Below are 22,492 nucleotides of genomic sequence, written 5' to 3' on the forward strand. Positions count from 1 at the left end.
TTACTCTGCATTTTGTATCAATAAGTCAATAAATGTTTTCTATACCTTTGTAGTATACAAACACATTTGTGTTTTGCCCTTTTGTTTTCAAACCAAACATGTCAGAAGTGGTTCAGCCCCTTTTAAAAAAGGAAAATAATAGAATGAAGTGGTCAAAAGAAAAAGAAAGATGCCTGGGAAGCAGCTGAGGATTTGTTTTACGCCAAATGAAGAGAGGGGCCACTCTGAGAATGTACAAGGACCACCGCAGGCAAGGAAACGAGCCCTGCTCTCTCCACACCTGCCCAAATCATTCATCCCTACGCTTGCCCTTCCTGTTTCTTTTGCAGGCAGTGACTTGAATGATGGTTTGTGGCATTCAGTGAGCATCAACGCCAGAAGGAACCGCATCACTCTCACTCTGGATAACGATGCAGCATCCCCGGCTCAGGACACCACCCGGATGCAGATTTATTCTGGAAATCTCTATTACTTTGGAGGTAAATTCCCCAGCTTTTGAGGTTGAAAATAAAGGAGGGAGGATGCAGTGGACAGTTATTTCACTATGACAATTCTTTCTGTGTCAAATTGACCATTCTCCCAGCACATACGCACGTACACCTGCCCTCAAGCCCAAAGAAATGAGAAGCAAACTTTCCCACAGCTGTACAAATATAAATTATCTAGGTCGGTGCTGAGGAAAAAAAAAAAAATCTAGCTGTAAGAGCTGGTGTTACATAACACATCCAAAGGAGATTTTTGTTGCCATGCCAGACTCTGTGATCATATTCCAAAAGAGAAACTCAGCTGAAAACTTGGAGAAAGTGTACCGATAGTCAGCAGTACCTGCAAGAGAAAAAAAAAAAAATCCAGGTAGGAAGGTACAACCAACATCCTCAGCTTTCTCAGTCATTTCTCTGCTGATTTGCTTTCTTAATCCCCTATCCATCTGTTCCCCACATCCCTGGAGGCCCTGCCCATGGAGGGGGGCAGCTAAAAATGGGGAAGACCTAGAAGCCCATGAACTTGGGGCTTCACAAAGAGCAGCCAGTATAGACGCTGCCCCTGCCAATGCTAGGAAACTTCGCAAAGATGAAAACACAAGGGCAAACTGGTAAGGAGGAAAAATATATAATTAGGCATTTGCTTCATTTTTATGGATGTATGTATATTTTTATTTAGTTTTTTAAAAGTTTTTTTCATTAAAAATATTCGTATCTAATTACTTAGCCAGTTGTTGGTATTATAGAAACAATCTGTAAAGAGTAATGAATTCCAGTAGCTGTGTGACCTCGAGTAACATACTCATGGTCCCTGAACTTCCTTATCAAGGACGTTGGGAAACAAAGCAGAATTTCTGGGAGAATTCAGTGAGATCAAGGTTAAATGTACAACATCATGCTTTCTACGTTAGAACGGACAGACTGGCTTCAGCTTTTGTAAATATGGGTCTCAGCTGGGCCTGGTCTAAAGAGAAGTATCCTGTAAAGTTATAAAGTGCAGTCTCTAAAAGAGAATTTGCAAATCACTTCTCTCATACCAATGACATGAGGTTAAGCTTTGAAATACGAAAGGGACTTTGCACAGATGCAGTGTACACATCCGGGTGTCCTGAGAGGGAAACAGTGTGGAGTGATTCCTTTGTGGTTTGATTTCAGGGCCAGAGCCTCTGTCCTTCATTCCAAATCTCCACCTGTGCCTAGATAACAAATTCCTTTAAAAAGGGAACACTTTGATTCTCTGTAAATATTTTATGTCTTACATCATTTAATTCATGCAGAATCCTTATGAGGTAGGTAATATTAACCCCGTTTTACAGATAATAAGACCTGTGTTTGCAGAGATGAAATAATTTGTGTGAGTAGTAGAAGCAGGATTCAACCCCAAATCTGTGTTCTCCATGAGCCACTAGTGACAGCAAAGGAATGTAAAGACTGCAGAAGAAAGGTCTGGTGGCCCCCAAAGATACGTTTCACAGACTGTATAATTTTGCATCATATGCAGTGTTTCATAGACAGCAGAGAAAAGCAAACTTATATTTATTTCTGGGGAAAATGCCGTTGAATTAATTATGTGACTTAAGCATCTGAAATGCCTCAAAGGCAAAATGACTCCCCTCCCGCAGTTGAAGTGTTTTTAGACGTGGGTCTTAACGGGGCTTCAGGCTGAGGAGGGAAGATTTTTCTGGGATCTGAACAGTATTTAAGGGAATGCCCCACACGTAGACTGTAAACTTAAGGAAAGTGAAAAATGAGTTTGAGTGATAATAGTCAACTTACATAAATTCTCTCTATGGCTTCAATTAGAAGTTGTAGCATCTCTCTTCATTTTATAGTGTGCCTGTGAGCCGTTAACCAACTGCTGGGCTTCAGCCCAGCAGTGACTGTCTATTAGAGATGGTTGAAATAATTCCCAATTATTTATGGGTTATTGCCATGTTTCCAAGCATGCATCCCCATATGCTCTGAACCTATTAAAACCATTGGGATGGAGTTTATAAAGAGCACAAGCAACCATGCACGTACATGGCTCTATACCTGTCCTAATGCGCAGTTATTCCCTGGTTGCAAGCTATGCTCAGTGTAGTGCCTGTTGTTTTTTGTTTGTTTGTTTTTTAAAGAACACCCTTTAAAAAGGTATGGTATTAACCTTTCAGGTATGTGATTACAGCCCTATAACTATGTGCATTTAAACGCTTCGTTCCTTTAGCGTCTGGATTTGCTTTGCATATCACTTCAAAATTCCAGCTCCTGGAATTGTGTACATTTCTCAGGAACCAAGCCTGATAATGCTGACAATTAACCAGACAATTACTCTGCTACCATTGTTACCCAAAGCGTAATTTTCTTTGAATGTGTAATTCGGAATTGAAGTGTGCATTTAAAAGAGTGTTTCAAGACAGAAATTCCCCAGTAGTTATGATATGTTGCTTTCTTGGGCTGAGTGAAGTGTACCACACAAAAGAAGGGCAAATAGCTTACGAACAGGGTGAAAAGAAATAAGAATGAGATACATATTTTAATTCCCTGGGTTTATTTCTTTAGGTATAATAACTATATTTTATATCATGGTTTTAATAATTCCACTATCTGAAGTCTCCGTGGGTTTGATTCTCCTAATAAAGTTGCTGCTGACTTCTAATCTAATGAAGTTTAAAAAAAAGAAAAAACAACAAGATAAATGCGATAGGATTGGTATCCCCTTTAACACATTTTGTTTTCTATTCTATACAGTGATTGAGTATGCCCCATTTTGTACCAGTTTTGTCCCCTCTCTGAGAATGCTAGGATTTACAACGAAAATGTGTGCACTGCTGTGAATGAAAAAACACCAAAATAATTAGACCTTAAGGTCTTCCATCAATAGGTCGCCAAAGCAATAACTGATCATTTCAGTATTCTTCTTTATTTTTTTTTTTTCTCTGTCCCACAGGGTGCCCTGACAATCTCACCGATTCCCAGTGCTTACATCCCATTAATGCTTTCCAAGGCTGCATGAGGCTCATCTTTATTGATAACCAGCCCAAGGACCTCATTTCAGTTCAGCAAGGTTCCCTGGGGAATTTTAGTGATTTACACATTGATCTGTGTAGCATCAAAGACAGGTAATTATGGTCTCTTCTCCTCTGTTCTCCCACCCACCTTCCCATTTTCACTCTTCTAAATATGAGCTTCTTTCACCAAAATTCGAATCCCCTGACATCAGCCACATTAGACATAATTGAGTCGCCTAATGGAAAATATTTCTGAAAGGATTTCTGGCCCAGAGAAAAATGGTTTAAATGAGTTGAGTCTCTCTTCATGTCGACTTGCAGTAAATGGGATATGCAAATTAAATCAAAATACAAATTTGTGAAAGGATTAAAATTTTATGCGTAAACAACATTTGATTACTTTGAAGTTAAGAGTGAAGCAAAAAGGAGGGAGGAATTGCTTCTCTCCTAAACCATTTCATTCTTCACTGCAGTGAGTGTCCTTTCTAAAACTGACAGATGAAAATCAAACCCTCCGGGATTCCTATAACAGAGTCCAGTTTTACAGTCACTCCCTGGGGGCCTGATCTTTGCTGTCACCACCCCTAACCCTCTGTTTCTTTGGCCCAGAGAAGACTGGACCCTGGACAGGGAATCAGCACCTTTATTCCCCAACCTACACATCTAGCAAAAGCTCCCTTTCCCTCTTCATTTCTCCTGGGCTCTGGCTCCTCTTCTATTTGAAGTTTCTAGATTCAAAGACACGCTGGAGAAAATAACAGAGGAGGAAGTTCTGAATTTTCAGCAAGGTTAATCATGTGATCCATGTTTCTCCTCTAGCACTTAACCTCCGTCTTTCTTCCAATTCTAATCACCCCAGTCAAAATACCATTTACCGAATAGGTGAATACATGTTATGTGCTTGCCTGTGTGTTGGTGATACAGAGTCCCTGCTTGTGTTTTATCAGGGAATTAATTATACATTACTATAAAATGCTATCAATGACCAGGAAGTGTACCCTTATTTGTGGGACATATGACAGTGGCAGCTGAGGTCAGGAAGGTTTTCAGGAAGTGGTGTTGAGCTGAGTTTTAAAGGACGGGCAGGCTTGACTGAGGAGTGGGGGTGATGGTATTGTAGGCATATTGGCAGGATATGGCATGTGAAATGCCATAGAAACGGGGGGAGGGTCATGGCTTGCAAGTGTTTTGTCCACTCAATACACTTAGTTTTCATTTAAATATCTCTAATATTGGGGCACATTTTGCATTTGATTATTTATAGTAGTTGAAATGGCAATATTTACTTTTCTTTGAGCATATAAAATAATGGCATGTCTTACAGTGAATGGTGTTTTAGATTCCGCAAAATATAGCTCAGTGGGGATGGTAAGTCTTGGTAGTAGAGCACATGATATGAATACGGCCAATTAGGAAGAACTTTGCGTGCCTAAGGCATTTAGCCTCATGCTCTAGGAGGACTCAGGGAAGGTAGTCGATTTGCTTCGTAAAAAGAGTGCTCAGGAAAAGGGAGAAGGATGGATTGGAAAAGAACCAGCCCAGAGGTAGTGAGGTGACAGCCCCAGTGCAGGGGAGCAATGATGAGAAGTAGCAGATGCCTGTACTGAGCATCACACAGAAATCAGCTCTGCAGACCATAATCTCCTCTCATGCTTGGAATGACTGATATAATTTGGTGGAAGTTTATGTGCATGTTTCTCTATTAATACCACTCCACATGGGATCATCAACAAATCACACAGACTTGCTGGCTCTCCTGCTTCATTTTTTTCTGTTTGGCCAGCTGGAAAAGTGGGTAATAAAATGTATGCTTCATTAGACTGTGCTAGTTTAGAGACCTCAGAGTAAAAGACGCTGTGTGGAATGGTTGCTACCCTGTAGTCTTTACTAATGGTGAGGAGGGAGCATCTGACTTCATCAGCCAGACAGCCTTTTGCAAAGTGTAGATCAGTAGGGGAACATTTATCAATAGGGATCTCTCATGATAAGTTAATTTCTAATCAAGGGAGCTCTCATTATTTTCCATTACATGGACGCCATTGCCATCTATGCTGCATCATTACTTTTGTGTAATTGTAGTCTGTATAATTGTATTACATACAATTGTGTTTTGGTTAATTGTATAATAAGGGATTGTGTTTAGTTTAGTGGGTAAATGGGACATTTTTCTTGATTTACCAGACAGTGCCTTTAACAGAAGGGAAACTGGTAAAAGGCTTTGCTTAACTAATTATTTCTTGAACTTCTATTTAACATTTGGTGGAGAGTGGGAGTTGGGGTTAGAAAAGCAGGTGGTTTCTGAGTTCTGCATTTTATTTTTAATGTGTTAATCAACACGAACCTGATTTAAGGACAAGTGTGAAGTTTTGCCTTCAAGGAGCTTGCCACTTGCGGGGGCGGAGGGGGCGGGGGGGCAAGGTTTGGCGGGAGACAAGGGGGTAGAGAACAGTCTGGCTGTGGCTTATTTTCGGTTTCTGTGGTTTTTTTAGAAAAATTTAGTAAGGTTTAATGAAATTCAATGAATATTTTAAAACATTAAACACTAGTTTTATTTAAATCATTTTGATTAAAAATTTTGGTTTTCATTAACAATGATTCCTATTTTATATTTTATTTGTAATAGCAAGCTTTCAATGCTTAGAAGAAAATAATTTTGTGAAAACATACAAAAAGAATTTTGATTTTTAAATTTCTTACCTTTATTATGTGTTTTTGATGAAAATATATTCAAATGTCATACTGTGAGTATAGTTGCATTTTATTTTATTTAAAAAAAATTATATTTTATATTGGAGTATAGTTGATTTTCCATGTTGTGTTAGTTTCAAGTGTACAGCAAAGTGATTCAGTTATACATATACATGTATCTATTATTTTTCAGAATCTTTTCCCATTTAGGTTATTACAGAATATTGAGTAGAGTTCCCCATACTATACAGTAGGTCCTTGTTGGTTATCTATTCTATATATAGTAGTGTGTGTTTGTTAATCCCAAACTCCTAATTTATCCCTCCCGCCTACCTTCCCCCTTTGGTAACCATAAATTTGTTTTCTCTGTCTGTGAGTCTGTTTCTGTTTGGTAAGTAAGTTCATTTGTATCCTTATTTTAGATTTCACGTATAAGCGATATCATATGTTTGTCTTTCTCTGTCTGACTTAGTTCACCATCCCTGTTGCTGCAAATGGTACTATTTCATTCTTTTTTTATGGCTGAGGTCTTGAGTAAAGCTGGGAGAGTTCCTTCTCAGGGACTGAAGGATTTAAACCAACAATTTGCATCTCAGTAATGGGCACTTTTCTGAAGCTTATGGCCTCAAGGAAGAAAGGAGGTGGAGGAACTGGGCTGGCCTACTTCTCTGGCAGAAGGGAAAGCACTGGTTTTAGGAGGCTCCATTGGAGGACTGTCCAGTGCCTGACAGTCCAAGGTCAGGTTGGGAGAACCCTCGTAGGAGTTACCATTGGGACCCGACAGACCCCAAGCCCCTTCAGTAGTCTTTAAACCTCTAGAATATGATGTGCAGCCACCAGCCCTCCTCTGCAGGCTGAATCTCCAGTCTCATGTTCTCCTCATCCGAAAACACGGTTCTTCATGAGCTATACTTATCTCTTGCACCCCGTGGGCTTAAAGTAGTCCAGGCTTGATATTCTCAACCATCATCGAACAAAGTATGCTTAGAGCAGAATCACGCCCTGGTTTATTTGACCTCATAAACAGGCATTTAGTGAATGAACGAGGCAGTCTTATTGTATATTCTTGAGTAAAATAAGATGTGGTAAGAGTTGTAGAAGATACGAGAGTATGAGATCATTTATATCCCCATTTTTTCAAGGGGGTAAACTAAGACCTGGAGATAATGTTCACTTTTCCATGGTCACAGGACTGAAGTTGCAATCCAGAGTTAGACACTGCCAGTGTTCTCTCCCTTGTAGTATCTACTCAGAAGGATCTGACCTGGAAATGGCAGTCATTGTGTATCTGTGGATCTGAATATGTAACCTCATCTTCTGCCCACAACCATATAAAAATTGTTCAGGGATATGCCATCTATTAAATCCCTTGTCAACCTTAGGTGCCTGATGAGATTCCATTTAAAAGAGAGGCATTCAAAATGGTATGTGATATCAGGCAAGGCCTTTATTTTCTTTTTTCTTTTTTGAATATATAGTCTTTTTTTTATATTATATATGTTTCAAGGGTACAATATAGTGATTCACAATTTTAAAGGTTATAATCCATATATAGTTATTATGACATATTTGCTATATTCCCCATGTTTTACACTGTATCCTTATAGCTTATATTTTTAAAATTTTAATTTATGTTGGAGTATAGTTGATTAACAATGTTGTGTTAATTTCAGGTGTACAGCAAAGTGAATTGGTTATACATATACATATATCTATCCTTTTTCAAACTCTTTTCTCATTTAGGTTATTACAGAATATTAGGGAACTCTACTCAGGCAAAGTCTGAGTGATATAAGGATGTCCCACTCTTGGTGGTCCAGGTCAAGAAGTGCTTTTGTTGAAAGAGCCAAGCAGTTAATTCCAGGAGCCATATCCCGTCCTTCAGGGTTCAAAGCCCAGGGCAGAAGAAACAAATCACCAAATGCTGTCTAAGACTTCATTCCGATAGGAGACAAGATCCAAGGTGTGAAGCCAAACCGGGAGGGGCAAACAGGGATGCTGATGAGTCAGTGAGGGGAAGTGGGTGTCGCACCTGGAGAAAGTCATCAATCCCAGTGCAGGTGGCAGAGGATTTGAGAGGTGTTGGAGCATGTTTAATTCCCAGTATGCTTCTTGTCAGCTTGAAATAGGACACATAGGATTTAACCTTTTTGTCTCTTTCCTCTTTTGCAAAACCAGGATAATAAAACCTACCTTCGCATTGAGAGTTAAATGAGAGAGTGTAAGAAGTCAGGCGCTCAGTTGTACGTCCAGTAAAGAGTAGATACTCAGTGAGTCGCCATGTGAATTCCTATAGCCAAAGGTTTGCTGAATCTCCAGTTTCCACGGGGAAAGGAGAAGCTCAGGTCTCCCTCTGATGTTTCGCCAGCCCCCACTGCAGCCAGGGATCCCCAGTAGTTTCTGGTGTGGCGGTCTATCTAGACCTCATATGTCCCTCGGATCAGGTGCTCAATGACTTCCCTTGAGTTTCAGTTCGCTTTGAGCTGACCCTCTGAGGCACCAACCACCACCTATTAGGAAGATGCGCATCAATTTCGGTGCCAAGGTTGTGGTCCCTGGATTCTCCTAAAGCATTGCTTCTCTGGGCCTGGAGAGGGTAAGGAAAGCACGTGATGTGCCCAGGGCACACAATCTAAGGTGGTCCTCATTTCCAGGTTCATGCCTGTGTACACCCTGAATTTACATGAACCTGGAAATGAATGCTTCCTTAAATTTTGCAGGCAAATTCCAGCCTTTTTGATATCAGAATCACCAGGAGGGCCTGTTACAATCCAAATTGCTGGGCCCCGCCCCTAGAATTTCTGAGTTTTACTGTGGTGGGCCAGAGGATTTGCTTTTCTAACCAATTCCAGGGTGCTGCTGGGACAGACCTTGAGAACCACTGCCCTAAAGCTTCTAATCCTGTAGGCAGTGGGATTGCATGGATTCTGTATAATAGGGGACCAGGTGTGGGGGAGAGGAACGATGGGTCCTGCTGCTACTGGGCCCCCAAGCAGCTGCCCTCCTGATAAGTCTCACAGTCTCTAGAGAGTTCCAGCAGCTCTGTCTCAGTGTCCCTCTCCAAGGGTGTTGAAATCAGTCCAAGGGACACTGCTGGGGGCAACTGAATTCCATCTCCCTCCCTGGCCTTTGCCACTCAGCTCTTCCTCTGCTTCCCACTACGAACAGTATAAATGAAAACAGTCGGATCCTCAGAGGTGTCTGAGTGAAGGGCTATTTGGGGTGGAAGGGAGGGTGGGTCTCAGAATCACTGCTGCTGCCAACAAATGTTACTTGTTTTGTTGTTATTTTGAAGGCAGTTATTTTACTTGTTGGTCCCTCTGAAAGTCAGAGCTTGGTTTTACCTTCTAGACTAAGCTCACACCTTGTGGGAGGGGGGTGGTATCATTATAATAAGAGTGACTCCACCCACCAAAAAATATTCCTGCAAACCTTCCTAAAGATGAACAGAGACTGCACCTTGTCTTCTGGTGCGTGGCAAAGGTTTCCCTGGTCACAGTCCCGTTTCCTATGTTCCTTCCTCATAGAGTGAAGATATTGAGGAAGGTCCCTGGAGATCACGCAGCTCTGGTTTTTCATAGAAGGAAATAACAGTTTTGTGGATTGTGGCAAAGACAGGTACCAAAGCGGGGGCTCTGCTCCTGGGGTCTTTGCTGTTGCTTTCTGTAGAAACAGTGTTGCTCTTAACACTTTCTAAAATTAGGTCCTTTCTGGTTATCCATTTTAAATATAGCTGTGTGTACACGTCAATACTGAACTCCCAGTCTATTCCTTCCCACCTGGTAACGGTAAATTCATTCTCTAAGTTTGTGAGTCTGTTTCTGTTTTGTAGATAAGTTCATTTGTATCAACTCTGCCCAATATTATGTAACAACCTAAATGGGAAGAGAATCTGAAAAAGAATAGATACATGTATATGTGTAACTGAATGCCTTTGCTGTACACCTGAAACTAACACAACATTGTTAATCAGCTATACTCTAATATAAAATAAAAAGTTAAAAACATAATAAAATTAAACAATCTGCTTGTTCCAATGAGTGAATCCCATGTAGAAAACTGCTTTAAGTTTCCTGCAGCCAAATAATTGAGGAAATTTAGCTTCTCACTCCATAATGATTTCCCTTTCTCCCAACACACATTCTTTTAAGAAAAGCATCGGCTAAACTCTTTGGTCAGGATTCTTACCTTCTTGGTTCAGAGCTGGGAGTGCTATAAACACGGAATGTGGGGAAGTGTTCAGTGGGATGACCTCCAAGAAATAGACTTCTGCTAAAAACCCACGCTGTGTCTGGGAGTTTGTTCAAAACAGTGAGCTAGGGCTTCCCTGGTGGCGCAGTGGTTGAGAGTACGCCTGCCGATGCAGGGGACGCGGGTTCGTGTCCCGGTCCAGGAAGATCCCACACGCCGCGGAGCGGCTGGGCCCGTGAACCATGGCCGCTAAGCCTGCGCGTCCGGAGCCTGTGCTCCGCAACGGGAGAGGCCACAGCAGTGAGAGGCCTGCGTACCGCAAAAAAAAAAAAAAAAAGCTTACATTGCAGGGCAATGTATGTGTTTTCATTTTTCTCTCCAATTGAAAACTTGTACACCAGGTGCCAGAAAAGCCACTGTAAGGGCACAGCCCCCGCAATCTGAGCTTCTAACTCCAAAGTGAGAAATGTTACAATATGGTGAGTTCTTCCTTAACTCATGGGATGGGGCCCAAATCCACACAAGAGCACTTCTGCTGTTTTTATTTATCATTTTGAGTCTATTTCATGGAGGACAGAGAAAGGTTATAGTTTATACAACAGTTACCGAGCAAACATTCTCTCAGGATGATTTCATTTAATTCACTGCACAGCTCTGCAGGATCCACAAAGTTCTCAAAGTGTGGTTCCCAGACTAGCACCCTCAGCGTCACCTGGCACCTTGTTATGACTGCATATTCCCAGGTCCCAACCCATACTTTCTGGACCACAAACATGGGGAAGTGGGGGCAGCCTGAGTTTTCACAAGCCCCCCAGGTGATTCTGATGCACACAGATTTGAGAGTCATTGGTTTGCTCCATTATTATTATTTAAGAAATAAGACCTCTAGTGCTTATGGAGGTTCAGTGACCTGCCCAAGATCACATTTTCGGTATTTGGTGGAGCCAGGGTTCAAAGCCAGATTTTACTGATCTCTCAGTCTATATACATGTGGAGGGGTTTTTGCCTAAAGGCCGGGGAAAGAAAAACGATGGGCTTGGAGAGCCAGAGCAGGTCAAGGGAGTGTCACAGAAGAAATGAGATTTCAAGAGGAACTGGGTTTAGAGTGGTCAAGCGGCTCTGTTCCAGGCAGGGTGGAGAGCATAAGTCTGGGCCTCTGAGTGGGTGAGGTGCTGGACATTTGTCTGCCTGGATGGGAAAGGCTGCTTTGGCAGCAGTGTGTAAGAGAGAACTAAAGTCAAAGCCGTAGGGAGCATGGCAGTACACAGTTTAAAATCTGAGTAATAGGCCATTGTAATAGTTAATCGTTAGATGATGCTTACTGTGCCAGGACACTTCGTAAATGCACGTGTGTGTGTGTGTGTTTGTGTGTGTGTGGGTGATATAGATACATACGTACGTACATAATTATACCATCAATAGATAGATACATACCTACATAAATACACCATAGATACCTACCTACCTACATACATACATACACAATAGAGAGATAAATAGTTGCATACATACATACACCATAGATAGATAGCTACATACATACATAATACACCATAGATAGATAGCTACATACAGACAGACAGATACACTGTAGATAGATAGATAGATCGTTACATACATACATACATATACCATAGATAGATACATACATACATAATTACACCATAGATAGATAGATACATACATACATAGATATACCATATATAGATAGTTACATACATTCATACATATATACATACAGATAGACACACACACCATAGGTAGATACATACATACATACATACATACATACATACACCATAGGTAGGTAGGTAGGTAGGTAGATAGGTAGATAGATAGACAGATAGATAGATAGATCAATCCTCAAGGCAACCTATGAAGTAAGTAAGACTATTAACTCCATTTTACAGAGTGAGATCAAGGCACAGTGACACTAAGTAAGTTGTCCAAGATCACACAGCAAGTATGCGGCAGAGCCTGGCTATGAACCAAGGAGTCTGGTGGAAGAGATCAGGTCTGTCCTTGCAGTGCAGTACCTCTGACTTTTCAATTAGAAGGCATCCTATATTCTTCAGCAGGATTGCAAAATAGAAAATGATGTGAATTCATCTTGCGTCCACGTCAGGACAGATGTACAACCTGTTAATAAAACAGGTTGTATTAACCCAGGAAAAGAAGGGGTGTGATCTGCGACAGATAGACCACCACGGAAGCCTGGGGGGTTATCATCCACGCAGCGACTTGTCACAACCTTGAGACACACACTGAGAGAGACTCAGAGTCTGAAAGCTTCCACCAAGAGATCCACCCTTCTCTCTTTCCTTAGGCCCATTAGGGAATGGAGGAGCCTCAGGACTAACTTGGTAGGACCATCTTGGGGAGGTAGATTATGAGCTGATTTGGTCAGCGCCTCCCACTCGGCACTACACAGGAAAAGTACTGATTTATATGTCTGCTTCTTCAGTGAGGGCTCCCCCCCCACCTCCTATCTTAGACCTCTCTGAATGTCAGCAGGGAAAAGGGGCCCTGGAGGACTCTGATTCCTGGGTTTGATTTGAATAAGTGACCTCGAACAACTGCATCTGTGTTCTGTTACCAAACTCATCTCTCTCATCACTCATTTTCACAAGAAGAGGGGATCATTATCTTGATGAAATGGTGCAGCTCTACCTGTGCATGAGGAAGGGCACCAGGGCACCTTTGATTCATGGAAAACCGTGCTGACAAACTCAAGGGTGGCGCTTCATTCTGTCCCATCAGAAGATGGTGAGGCTCTTCCCCCACCAACTGGTCATCTGAAATGTCCGTGCTGAAAACAAAGCTGGAACAAGGAGCTGGGTGAATAGTCACAAGCACTTCTGAAGATGAGGGCTTCATTCCGAGAGCTCCAGTGATGAGGTTGAGGTGAGATGTCTGCGTTCAGGTGGCAGTAAGAAAATGCCTCTCAGAATCAGTAGTGCTTGGATCATCCCTCCTGAGAAATACTGCCTAAGAACTTCCGATGTTTTAGACAACCTAAAAGCCAAGGAAAAGTTTTGATTTGGATGGAAACGTGAACAAAGCTTACTTGAGGTTCTCAAGTTACGTCTGTGAGGCAGTGCTTATATTTAAGCCTGCAGAAAACATTTCTAAATTAATAATAAGAAGGAAGAGATTCTTCCTTATTGCTCCCTTCATGCAATCATGATCTTATCAATATTTTTTATTGGAGTGTAGTTGATTTACAATGTTGTGTTAATTTCTGCTGTACAGCAAAGTGATTCAGTTATACATATATATATATATACATTCTTTTTTAAAATATTCTTTTCTGTTATGGTTTATCATAGGATATTGAATATATTTCTCTGTGCTATACATTAGGACCTTGTTGTTTATCCAGTCTATCCATCATGATCTATTTTTAACATTTTTTAATTTTTTGGCCGCACTGTGTTGTATGTGGGATCTTAGTTCCCCAGCCAGAGATCGAACCCATACCCTCTGCAGTGGAAGTGCGGAGTCTTAACCACTGGATCACCAGGGAAGTCCCAATCATGATCTTAATTTGTGTTCATCCAACACCCTGATAAGGGCTTCCCATCCATTTTTCCCATTCTCCAAAGAGTGTACCCTTCTACACAGCCAATGTCACATTCAGGTTTTCCTCTTCTGCATGAATGTCCCTTCATTGGGCTGCTGAGGTGAAGTACCCATAGCCTTTAACACTGTTTTCTCTCTAGTCCAAAAGCATTCATTGGCGGCTCACTGTGAGTACCATTTACAGACACGGTTGGAAGACAAAAGGAGCTTAATATGTTTTTACTTGGGGAAAAAACAGGTCTGAACTGTAATCAACTGTCCTCACTTGTTTCTGCCAGTGAAACCGAAATTTAAAATTAGCCCTATGTTATTTTTATCTTGAATCAACTTATCTCATTGGAAGTTCACAGAACAAGAATCCGGCCTCCTGTGTTTTCCTGGGACATGGACTTCTGAATCCTGAGTTAGACCCCCTACTCTCCACTTCCCATGCATGAGCAGCATGTTAGTTCCCTGCAACTCTCACACGTGCCCAAAGGGAAAATTGGCTTCCCAGCTTGGCAGGTGAGAAAACAGACTTTAATGTATATTTAAGGGACTTCCTTGTTGGTGCAGTGGTTAAGAATCCTCCCGGCAATGCAGGGGACACGGGTTCGATCCCTGGTCCAGAAAGATCCCACATGCTGTAGAGCAACTAAGCCCGTGCACCACAACTACTGAGCCTGCATTCTACAGCCTGAGAGCCACAACTACTGAGCCCCTATTACACAACTACTGAAGCCCGCATGCCCAGAGCCCGAGCTCTGCAACAAAGAGAAGGCGTGGTTATGAGAAGCCTGCGCACCGCAATGAAGAGTAGCCCCCACTCACCGCAATTAGAGAAAGCCCACATGCAGCAACGAAGACCCAGTGCAGCCAAGGATAAATAAATAAAATAAATAAATTTTTAAAAATGTATATTTAATAACTTACCTCCAAACGAAAGCAAACTCAGGATCTCAAGGTGGTGAACCCCCTTCTGTTTACATGTTAGCCTAACTTTGGACTTACCCTCCTCCTAGCTCAGCTCCCTCAGTTGTCCAATGGGGACAGGGCATCCATTTTATCACTGGAGGTTTTGAAACAAGAATGAGGTCGTTGCCTCCCTTTTGGAGTTAGGCAGGGTAAGGATAGACTGAGAGCAGGAAGATGAAATTTCTTAAAGTTAAAAGCAAGAGAGACAGAAATGGATGGGGAATCTATGTGTCTCAGGAGGTCAGATTTTTGGAAAACCTATACACAGGCAGAGGAGGATGACACTTTTCTAAATAATTTACTTACCTATGTAACCTGTTTTATTTTTCAGGCAAGTGATTAATGTTTGCGCTTGGTTCAAGTTACAGATTTGAAATCTTCCCTCCAGGTTTTTCTTCACTTAAAAAGATTGCTGCAATCTGATTTACTAAGCCAGTGGCAGGGCCTGCCCCTCTTGATATTGGGATATACTGTGGACCAAGCAGGAGCGATATCTCTACACCTGGAAACTGCAAAGGGAGAAAACAAACTTAAAGCGGACAGTTACGCAAGAGAACTTAAATGTGTCTAAACTCTTGTGAAACATCAGGAACACCATTAACTTTATTATGACAAGATGTTATCATCACCTTATACCTACTTACGACATGCTGAGAAACATAATATTTTTGTCATAATTAGGTAGGGAGCTATCCCTGCTTAGAAAAAATGAAAGTACCAGTTGTCGTTCTTAAACAACCGAAGGCTTAGGGATTGGACCAAATATTTGTTTTGGTATTGATATTGATAATGACAGATAAATATTGATATTGACAGAACCTCACACTCTGAAATGAGAATCCTATGTATTAGCTCTACTGTGTGTAGCTATTCACACACACAGTACACACAATATGTTTGTGTCCAGTGAGCCCTGAAGCCCTTGACCTTCCTACTTGCTGAGAGGCTGCCCAAGTTCTGCTAATGTTCCTTTGTGACCCAACCATTCATTCCACAAATCTTTTCTGGGAACCTATAGTGTGCCAGACACGTTTCTTTGCCCTGTGGATCCAGGAGTGAACAATTCAGAGAGTGGCTGGGTTTTCCCTACTCTGGTCTTTCTTGTGTCCTTGGATCTAGACCTGTTTTATACTACTATGGGCCGTTCACTCATTCATCTCCGGTATTTGGAACGTCTCTGCAGGACCAGGTGCTGAGGATTCTGTTGAGTGCTGAACATAGAAGGTTATCCCTGGCTTCAGAAAACTCCATGGAGGGACACAGATTTTGATCAAATAATCATGGAAATAAACGTATACCTCCCCAAATATATGATGAGTGACAGGAAGCAAATAAGCGGAGCAATAGGAAAGGATCTGAGAGGAAGGTTAGCTTTGACAGGGCTGTGGGCCATGGGCCAGGAAAGGGAGATATGGGTGTTATCATCCTCCTGCTCTGCAGATGTAACTCTCTTGAGGTCGCTGCCAATCTCCATCAGTGAAATACTCAGACGTTGGCACTTTGCACTACCTCCTACAAACCTCTGGCTGGCGATTCTGATCTCAGCTTCCTGCCCGTGTGTGTCCTCTGTTGAAATCACTGTTTTCTGGGGGGGGGGGGGGGGGGGGGGCGGGGTGCTAAAGGGATCACAAGTGCAAAATTCTGGTTTCTTCAGTGAGAAGTGACTTTCTAACTGGGGTTTTAGCTGAAAACAAATTCCTACAGTTTTTTCAAAACATGGACGCGCTGAGGGTTCCTCTCTTTGCCATTAATAACATCCCCTTACTGCCGCTACCCAACACACACCACCATCCTGACAGCCGAGGCTAAAGGGTTTACCTTCCAGTAATTCATCCCTAATAACATACAGGCTACACCTACACTTAGCACAATAGAAAAAACAAAAAAAATGTCACGTCTGCCCACCTAAAATAAACACCAGTGTAAAGGTGGGAATGATCTTTCAGCAGGCAGTTTTGTAAAGCCCGAGATGCAGAAAGTGACAGGAGGAATATGCATTTTAAAGGTCATTCCAATTACCGTGCTTATGTTAAGCTGCAACTCTGGACTTGATGTGAGAAATCCCACACACTGCGGGAGACATGAGAACACATGGATGGCAGGGATCTGAGCAAATAGGAAGGAGAGTAATACAAATTACTATTTTTTTTCAGTGACATTAAATAATTCTTCAAGGTCCTAGACATCTGAAAAGTAGAGGAGAGTCAAGTCTTGATAAAGAGCAGATAAACCCCTAGCTCCAAAAGCCCGTGATTCCATGATGTATTTCCTTTAAATTCACGTGCTATGCAGTCGAATGGGGACCCATCAGAGAGGCCCCAAAGACGAGCTCCTGACTGCATTACCATTTCGATTTGCAACTATTTCATTCTCCACATCACTGTGAATTTGTAACACAACTTTCCTTGATAGAATTATCTTAAATGTGAACCGTGTTTTAGATAAGGAAATAAAATAGCTGAGAACTATTCTCATAGTGGCAATTTGCCTCATAGCTCTCTCTCACTTCCCACCATATATATTTTATTACAGCTCTAGCTAGTGTGAAATTCAGACTCTGGGTGTGCATTTCACATGCGCTCCAGCATATGATGGAGCCTGAGGCACTAAACACAAGGGTCCAAATGCCCCAGTTTGTCTTTTAAGGTCTCCCATGGCCTCACCTCTGCCTTCCTATCCACCTTTATCTCCTATATTAATACGTCCTTCCAACAGTATGAATTTGCTGAGCATCTGCTATGTTCCCGAATATATATATCTGCCTACCAGAAGCTCAAGGTCAAGAAAGCTAGACAAGATAGCATGGGGATTTTACATGGGGGATCTCATGGCACTGAAGGGCATGGTGCTGTTACTGAGTCCAGGCTTGTACTGCTCACTACATAACAGGTCAGTTAATCAAGAGATGAGGTGTTGGGGCAAGGAATAGAGACTTTATTAGGAAAGCCAGCAGACAGATAAGATGGTGGACTATGTATCCCAAAGAACCATCTTACCTGAGTTAGAATTCAGGCTTCTCTTATACTAAAAGGGGAGGGGGTGTGGCGGGTTGTAAACTTCTTGGTGCTGGAGTCCTTTGTTCTTGCAGCCTTCCACCTAGGTCAGGTCACGATGTTCCTGTAAACCTGCAACAAAACTAATGTTATTCTCTGTCCTGCAACTTTTAATCTCTCAAGGAATACATCCAATATAGAGTCAGATTTTTTCTTCTCTGTAACAAGTTGAGGGCACCTGCTTTGCAATCATTTGAACCTTAAAAGCATTTGCTCATAGTAGCTACTAACGAACCGCATGTGTAGTAGGGAAGAACAAATCTGACTCCATATTAGAGCTGTTGGTTTTCCTTTTAACCCTTGTGGTTTGTTGCCTGTGCTTAGTCATGCTGGCTCTGCACCTTTTGTAAAAAAATGTTGCTATAGCCTGGAATGTACAGGATAGCCCATTCTTAGGGGTCTGACCTTTAAGAGTCCATTCATATAGTGATAAAAAGTTTCAGAAACATGTGTGTTGTTGGAGTTTACAGGAACATTGTGGCCTGACCTACATGGACGGCTGCAAGAACAAAGGATTCCGACACCAAGAAGTTTGCAACAACTAACCATGCCCCCCTCACCTTGCCTTTAAAAATGCTTTGCTGAAACACTTCAGGGAGTTCGGGGTTTTGGGGGCATGAGCCACCGTCTCCTTGCTTGGCCCTGCAATAGACCTTTCTCTGCTCCAAACGACGACGTTTCAGTTTGTCTGGTTTCACCGTGCTTTGGGCACACAAACTTGCATTCGGTAACGCATGTGGAGCATATGAAACTCAACCTGCCTCTTGGAGCTGGATATAGTACTGCCTCAAGATAGGGAATGAACTTGATCATCTTTAATAGTTTTGCACATCCCAAACTCTGGAGACTGCTGTCCAAGGCTTGGGAGTTAAAACCCTTCATCTCTTTCTCATCTGAAAAACTTCCCAAAGTGGTTCATGCCAAATATCACTGTTTGAAGAGTGCCTATTGGAAGCAGCTGGTGCCAGCTGTCATCATTCACGTGGTGTGAAGTGCTCCTTCTGTAAGCACTAGTGAGAAAGAATATTTTTGTTTAGCAAGGCCATCATAAAATTAGACAAGCGAACCGCAATGCATTTGAGCAATGTAGTCTATAAATATTACAGTGGAAGCAAGCATGCCAGCACATTATCCTTATTACAATCTTGTGCTTTAAGGGAAAAAAATGGGGTAGCTCTGCAAGAGAATGTGAGTCTGAATGGAAGGCAGCTGCAGAGAAAGGTACACAGCTTTTAGTAATTGTGAAAGGATGTCACCCAGTCTCCCTGTAATATGATCCGGGGACTGCACCCTTTGGATTCAGTGAGCTCAAGGCAGTTCCTGGCAGCTGAGTTGGGAAAGCTTGTGAAATTGGCACTGTTTACTTATTAGGAAGGAATGGGATAAAAAAAAAATATTATCAAAAGGTGCCAGTGTGTCTGTAACTGTGTCAGCTGTTCATCTGAAGGTGAAACTATTAAAGAAGAATAAAGGTTTCCTGTGAGCCCAGAGAGCGGGACTGGAATCATATACAATCCATACTCTGTCACTGTCTCTATTTTCCCTTTCTTTTTTTTTTTTTTTTCAAAAGTGCCTGGCAAGGACTTAAAGAACATTGTTATTATTCATTTGGCTATGTCAAATTCTCTAGTGTCTTGTAACATAGAGAGCACCTTCCAACTTTTGCCAAATACCATCTAAAGACTCTTTGTTAAAATAAAAAAAAGTCATATAGAAGATTTATTTTTTTCTTCTCCTCTGAGGTTTTCCCCTTACTTGTTTCTACATTATACTCTTGCTAGAGTCACCTAAGTTTAGTAGCATTCAACTATGGGCCAGGTGCCATGCTAGGTTTCTTTTCCGCTACTAATTATCTTGTTCAAATCTATGGAGAACTACATTAAAATGTTTAAAATAAACTCTTCTTATTTTACAAAGGAAGGGACAGAGGTTTGCTGTGGGTGTTAGATGACTTTTCCAAGGTTATATAGTTAGTAAGTATTTTCATTAGAGGTTCATGGGCCCCCAAACAACCTGAAAATAAAAGAAATAATGTTGCCCTTTGAAAATGAAGCTAAACATCTAATAGATCTGAATGGATTATCTTGAAGATACATGTAACATCTATGCCAGGCAGGACTATGCCTGGATTGATGCTACTATTTCTAAAGAAAGAATGTGTTAAATAAAAGTAGGTTGGTAAGAAACGAATCATAAAAAAGAAAAATCAGGCCTTCCCTGGTGGCGCAGTGGTTGAGAGTCCGCCTGCCGATGCAGGGGACACGGGTTCGTGCCCGGATCCTGAAGGATCCCACATGCCATGGAGCGGCTGGGTCCGTGAGCCATGACCGCTGAGCCTGCGCGTCCGGAGCCTGTGCTCCACGGCGGGAGAGGCCACAACAGTGAGAGGCCCGCGTACCGCAAAAAAAAAAAAAAAGAAAAGAAAAATCAAATAGGTAATCTTATTGTAGCTGAAGAAATAAAGACCTTTTTAACCTCAGACACTTTAAAAAAAAAGAAGAAGAAGAGGAAGTAAAAGCAGACCATTTCTTCAGGGTAACCTCAAACAGAAGCAATATAAATGGCATCAATTGCACAGATCAAGATTCACTCTTGATCTCAGAAAGAGAACCATTGTGGATCCAAATACTTCTCCGCAGTAATGAATGAAGCCTATGGGGATGGAATATAAGTGTTTCCTCAATGAATCAAATACTAACTGTCCAATAGAATATTGGGATACGATGGAAAGGATCTCTTTTACGCTGTCCAACACCTTGTCACTAGCAGGTATTGAGAACTTGAAATGTGGATAGTATGATTGGGGAAATAGATTTTTTTATTTTGTTTGTTCTAATACATGTAGATTTAGATAGCCACGTGTGGCTGGTGACTGCAGTACTAGGTAGTGCAGGACTAGACCTTCTGCTTGCGCCAGTCTTCATAGAGCTTAGATTTTTCTCCTAGTTCAGCAACATGGAGCTGCACCTGGGCTAGTTCTGAAGGCTAGGTTTGGACCTCAGAATTCAGACCTGGTGGGTGGATATGATGCCCACCGTCCCAGCCCAGACTATGTATGGCCATGGTCTGTATATTTCCTTTATCAAAGCCATTTACATCAGAAGAGAAAGCCATCACTATTTGCCTTAAATTCTCCCGAGATCCTTGCAGACCAGTGGTTTATCTATTATTCATTCCAAATGTCAAAAACTTTATATTACTTAAGAAGATAATTTTACACCTTCAAGTATTCTTTTGCTGTATCTGTCGACCAGTTCAGGGCTGCCTTCTAAATAAGGGTACATTTTGAGTACTCATGTACCTTATCATCTAATTATAGAGCATGTATAAAGCTTTGGTTTCTAATTTCTTTTAAAGAAGAGAATATTCTTTACATTTTTTATCCCAAATATTATCATATATGCTAGATTTATTGATAAATCTCTAAACACTGCCTGCCTGCATCCAAGCAGCTTGCAGTAAGAGGTTCACATGTGGAACCAACAAAACCTATGTGAGTTCACTCACTAGTGGGGATTTGGATCAGTCAGTCTGTCAGGGAGTAGTGGATTAAACCCAGAAATCCTAGAACTATCCTTGCTCTAATTTCAAGTTTAACTGACTGCTTTCTAATATTTTGCAAGTCCAAGAAGTTTACGTAAAGGAAGAGGACATGTTGGTCGATCTGGTGGAAATATTGGGCCCTTTGTAAATTATAGCTTTCCATGTAAATTCAGGAATTGGAATTCTAGTATTACAGACCAGTTTTTGGAGAGGTTTGCTTGCATGAATCACAATCCTGGTGACTGAGGGTCCTATAAATCTGACAAGCTTGGATTTCAGTGCTTTTCAGGTTGAGAGGCCAACCTTTGGATAGGAGGCATTCCAAGGTAAAAGCCACCTAATGCGGTGTCTGCAGCCCTAGCTGACTTCACCTGAGTTCTTGTACTCCCACAAATGGCCTCAAAGAAAGACACACAGCAGGCTTCAGATTTTAAACTAGGATACTTTTCAGTGCTACCAATGGGTTAAAAGTAATCTTAGATTTGAGCCCAACCTTATTGAATAATAGCTTCAAGTTTTAGAATGCATAAAAGTCACTTGGAAAGCGGTTTTAAAATGCAGATTTCTGGACCCTACCACCCCAGCGATTTTGATTCAGTTCATTTGAGGTGAAGACTTGGAATCTGCAATTTCTCAGACACCCCAGGATGTCCGTGGATTGGTCTTTCAGAAATATTGAGTCAGCAGATTAAACAGAAAAAGTGTCCTTATTGAGCTCATCATAATACAGTCTCATCCAAATTTTCTCTACACAGTGGGGAATAAGGTTCCTACCTCTGCCTACTGTTAATGGAATTCTACAGAAAATGACTTCTTTGTTCAAATAAGTCTGAGAATTGCTAGAGTGAGTCAAGTTACATGGGTTTCATTCCCTCAGGACTTGTGTGTATGTGTGTGTGCACGCATATGTACTCATACACTTATAAAGTGGGCAAGAAGGGACTTGATCAGAAGCAATTCACAATTTCACAAATATACTTGACCACGAGACCCTTGTTTCCACAGACTA

At 41.6% G+C, this 22,492-nt stretch overlaps 1 protein-coding gene across 1 annotated transcript in view; it reads left to right on the forward strand.

Moving 5' to 3' along the window:
* Nucleotides 1-22,492, forward strand: part of CNTNAP5 (contactin associated protein family member 5) — an 886,651-nt gene that overhangs the window by 519,201 nt on the left and 344,958 nt on the right. Inside the window, exons 9-10 of the mRNA XM_030840366.2 lie at nt 330-479; nt 3,412-3,583. Coding sequence (XP_030696226.2) covers nt 330-479; nt 3,412-3,583 — 322 coding nt within the window. The remainder of the gene's footprint in view (nt 1-329; nt 480-3,411; nt 3,584-22,492) is intronic.

The sequence above is a fragment of the Globicephala melas genome, chromosome 7 (genome assembly GCF_963455315.2).
Source record: "Globicephala melas chromosome 7, mGloMel1.2, whole genome shotgun sequence".
NCBI classification, from domain to species: Eukaryota; Metazoa; Chordata; class Mammalia; order Artiodactyla; family Delphinidae; genus Globicephala; species Globicephala melas.